The sequence below is a fragment of the Salvia splendens genome, chromosome 19, assembly GCF_004379255.2.
Source record: "Salvia splendens isolate huo1 chromosome 19, SspV2, whole genome shotgun sequence".
Classification (NCBI taxonomy): domain Eukaryota; kingdom Viridiplantae; phylum Streptophyta; class Magnoliopsida; order Lamiales; family Lamiaceae; genus Salvia; species Salvia splendens.
In genome coordinates, this window is record NC_056050.1 from 11,097,410 (window position 1) to 11,101,771 (window position 4,362).

Genomic DNA, 4,362 nt, shown 5'->3' on the forward strand with positions numbered 1-4,362 from the left:
GTATTTTGCCCCGTATTGTCTCCCATTACAGTTACGTTAAAACACGCCAATTGTGTTGGCGTTTACTACCTAAAAACGCCAATTGCGAAGGCGTGTTTATGAAATAAAAAACACCGACGGAAATTGCGTATTTTCTAAAAGACGCCTTCGAAGTTGGCGTCTTTAAGTACAGAAACGCCAACTACATTGGCGGTTTACATAAAAAACGCCAACCCCAATGGCGGGTTTTTACAGACTGTTATAGCAGCCCCTCATCTTCCAAATCGCGAAAAACACACACCACACACCATTCGCGATTTTCCATAGTAGCAGCGCCTCTCGTCGGGAATTCCTCCTACTCTCCGTGATTTCGCCCTCCATTTATCAATCGGTACTAGTTTTCCCCAAAATCTTCCAATTTATTTGGTTAGTATACTTATCTTTTACATTATTAGAGTAATTGTTGGATACTTAGCTAGGGTTTGTAATGGGTTGCAATTTGAGTTGAAATATTGTGCATATGGATTATTTGTATGACGTTAGTGTTGATTATTATGTTGGGTTGTTTGGATTTAAGTGAATTTGTGTATAAATTTGATTATAAACCAAAATCGTAGGGTTTTAAAACTTGAAAATTGGGCAAATTGATTTGGTTTATGTGGGTGTTGGTTAGTGTCTTTGTTTGTAGTTTGAATTGTTAATATTGTGTATATTGTTAGGTTGAAATTGAAATTGAAATTGTTAGGTTGGTCAAACTAAAATTGGGTAAGTTGAATTTGTGGAGAATTGATGTATATTGTGCATTTGAACGGTTACTTTTGTGTAGGTGAATTGTGTTATGATGTTGAAGTTGTGTATTGTGAATTATTTGATATAGGTGTTCCATTTTGTGATATTGTATAAAATTGTTTGTAATTATTGAATTTGTTTAGGTTTGTTTATTGTTTAATTTGGAATATGAATGTGTGTAGGTAATTTATGGCATCTTCTTCAACTTCTCGTCGTCGGCTCTTATGTGGTCCTGAGGACCCCTCCGTATTATATCTGCAGAGACAACACGTCTCTAATAACATATGGGCAGGAGTGCCATCGGAAGACGTACGGTGTAGAAGATACGAAGGAATCATATGGGATGTTCCCATAAATCCTCGTGTTTTGGCGGTTATAGATGAGATGGGGTTCGGCGGGATGTTGAGGTGTGGTCAACCGAAAGACATTGACCACCATCTTATCACCGCTTTGATCGAACGTTGGAGGCCTGAGACTCATACGTTTCATTTTCCAGTCGGTGAAGCGACTGTGAGCTTAGAAGACGTGGAGGTCTTATGGGGCCTCAAAACTGACGGTGAGCCTCTGACGGGTTACATCCCCACTAAGGATGTCGGATATTGGAAGGATGTTTGTTTGGATTTTCTTGGCTTTATTCCAGATGCAGTTGATCTAAAAGAAATGAACTGGAAGCAGACAAGCTTATCAAACCAACTGCGGATTGAGCTGAGTGATGACCACGAGCAATACATGTACAATCAACGTGCTCGTGTGTATTGTCTGCTGTTACTGGGTGGTCTACTGATCCCGAACGCCACCGGTAATAAAATTCCCTTCTTCTACCTTCAGTTTTTCATGGATATAGAACAATGTGGTAGCTATAGCTGGGGAGGTGCGACTCTTGCCTGCTTGTACCACAATCTATGTGAAGCTGCACTTGGTAAGAGGACCGATGTCGGGGGAGCTCTTACATTGTTACAGCTGTGGGCTTGGGAGAGAATCCCAATTATTAGACCGCAGATGCTGAACCCCACGCCCGTAGACTACTTACCATGTGCAGTCGCGTAAGTTGTCCACTAATTACTTTTTAAGCATAATTGTTATTGATTTTTGTGTTGTTCGCTCATAATTTAATTTTTGTAGGTGGACTGGTCGGGCCTCTTATGTAAAAGCACCCGGACATTGCATTGAAACTTTCAGAGATCAGTTCTCAACAATGCATGCCAATCAGGTAATTTACATAACCTAAATTATTGCTAGATTGCTGTTTTTGATTGAACTTGTTTTGACTAAATAAGTTTCATATTTAGTTTATTTGGAGGCCGTACGTCAATCGAAATCTGGCGGATATTTGTGTTGCCGGTCCCTATATGGACGTCGATGACAACACTAATCTGCTGGAATATGGTTGAGCCACACATGCCACAGCGAGTGCTGCGACAGTTTGGGATTGTCCAACCGTATATCCCGCTTGTCGACCGGTTCCACGGAACTGATTTTACGAAACAGGATCGCCGTGGCAAAGCAGGTCGGAACTGGGTTGAGTGGCACGCCAAGCATATACAAGATTGGCATAATAGGCACGACACGGTGTATGTTGATTTGGAGTACTCATTCGAGCCTGTTGCTACTGATGAGTACATGGATTGGTTTCGCCGGATAACCGTGGTGTACCTAACAAAACCCGGCGTGCATGCTCCTGAGGGCTTCCATGAAACGGCGGCCTCTCATCACTACGCGGTAAATTTCAACAACTATTCTTTATTTATATTCATATGATGAAATGTAATTAACACTGAAAATTGTAGGTGGATACCCTTCACAAAATACGCCACTTTCTTAGGGAGCAAGACATGTCAGGACGGCCGGATTTATTCACCATTTCGAGGATGGTTGAACATGGCCTCCAGATATGTGGGGAAGCTGAGACGATGGACTACCGTCCTTCCCAGCGCTCTGAGATGGACATCGAGGTGCCCGTGCGGCAAAAAGCGAAGCGGCGTGGAAAGAAGAAAGTTGGTGGACAGTCGTCATCATCAAGGATGGATACTCAATTGGTTGATGATTCTGATGACGATTTTGAGGCTCCTCCTCCACCAAGATCTGCCGTGCGGGGTCGTCACTCTGTCAGCCACACGGGTGGTACAGGAGAAGATATCGGTCTCAGCGATCAACAATCTCCACCTCGGTCTTCTGTGAGAGACGACTTTTTTGATGTTGATTTAGAGAATGCTGTCGTTGAAGATACTCCTCCGTCCAGAATCCCTAAGACCAGTATCGGGAAGGGAATCCGTAGTCTGTTTATGCGGAAAAGGCGAGACGAGTGATTTTTATTGGTGTTGGTTGTAATTTGATACATTCTATATAAATTGGTGTTTTTTTATTGATTTGACCGCTTCATATTAGTAATTTGATATATTCTATTGATATTGGTGGTTTTCATTGATTTCCCGTATTTATATTGTAAGTTGATAAATGCGCGGTTTTTATATTAGATAATTGGGCTATTTGCAAACACGCCATTCAAGATGGCGTTTTTAAGTTTGGTAACACACGCCGTGGCTGAGCTACTGAACAAACACGCCAACCTGATAGGCGTTTTTTTGATAACACGCCACTTATGATGGCGTTTTTAAATAACGCCACTCACAATGGCGTTTTTATAACTAAAACACGCCAACTCCATATGCGTTTTTTAATCACGCCACTCACAATGGCGTTTTTAAGATGGGCAAATTTTTGATGGCGTTTTTCCAACGCGGAGGTTGAGCTACTGAACAAACACGCCAATACCAGTTGGCGTTTTTAAAACACGCCACTTAGGTTGGCGTTTTATCACAAACACGCCAACCGCATAGGCGTTTTTTACTAAAACACGCCAATCGCATAGGCGTTTTTACCAAACCACGCCAACTTCAATGGCGTGTTTTAGTTAAAAAAACAGCCCAAGCCAAAATATAAGTATAACATTTCGTGTGTTTCGATTCAAGCCAAAATGTAAGTATAACATTACAATGTTCAATTCAATAAATATCTACGATTATAAACAGAACAATGTTCAATTCAACTAAATAGTTGTTACACGTTCAATTGTCTCGCCTTCTCCGGGTAAAGAAGCTACGGATACCCTTTCCGATTCTGGCGGTGGAGAGTCTAGACGGAGGAGTATCTTGCACAACGACATTCTCTAGATCAACCCCGAAAAAATCGTCTCGCACATAAGACCTAGGTGGAGAATGTGGGATATCACCGAGCCCGATGTCTTCGCCTGTATAACCAGTGTGGCTGACAGAATGACGACCTCGAACTGCAGATGTTGGTGGAGGTGGAGGCATAAAATCGTGAGAGGCATCATCAGTGTGGCTGATAGAATGACGACCTCGAACTGCAGATCTTGATGGAGGTGGAGGCATAAAATCGTGAGCGGCATCATCTACCAACTGAGTATCCATCCTCGAACGAGCATTCGGGCAGTTGCGTCTGTCGTGCCCTGGTTGACGGCAATGTTTACATCGGCGTTGGGTTCGTGGCTGGTCAGTTTCACGGACATCCATCTGATTACGAATCCTAGTAGTACGGTATCGACCGCGACTTTTAGGCATTAACTGAGCTCGT

The 4,362-nt window shown here is 42.5% G+C and overlaps 2 protein-coding genes across 2 annotated transcripts; both read left to right on the forward strand.

Moving 5' to 3' along the window:
• Positions 1 to 204: 204 nt before the first annotated feature.
• Positions 205 to 2,159, forward strand: LOC121779020 (protein MAIN-LIKE 1-like). Its single transcript, XM_042176375.1, has 3 exons — positions 205 to 1,811; positions 1,891 to 1,978; positions 2,058 to 2,159. The coding sequence occupies exons 1-3, from the start codon at positions 958 to 960 to the stop codon at positions 2,157 to 2,159; spliced, it is 1,044 nt and encodes a 347-aa protein (XP_042032309.1). The 5' UTR covers positions 205 to 957.
• Positions 2,160 to 2,166: 7 nt separating this feature from the next.
• LOC121779021 lies at positions 2,167 to 3,231 on the forward strand. The gene is made up of 2 exons (XM_042176376.1): positions 2,167 to 2,487; positions 2,556 to 3,231. The coding sequence occupies exons 1-2, from the start codon at positions 2,167 to 2,169 to the stop codon at positions 3,072 to 3,074; spliced, it is 840 nt and encodes a 279-aa protein (XP_042032310.1). The 3' UTR covers positions 3,075 to 3,231.
• Positions 3,232 to 4,362: the final 1,131 nt, after the last annotated feature.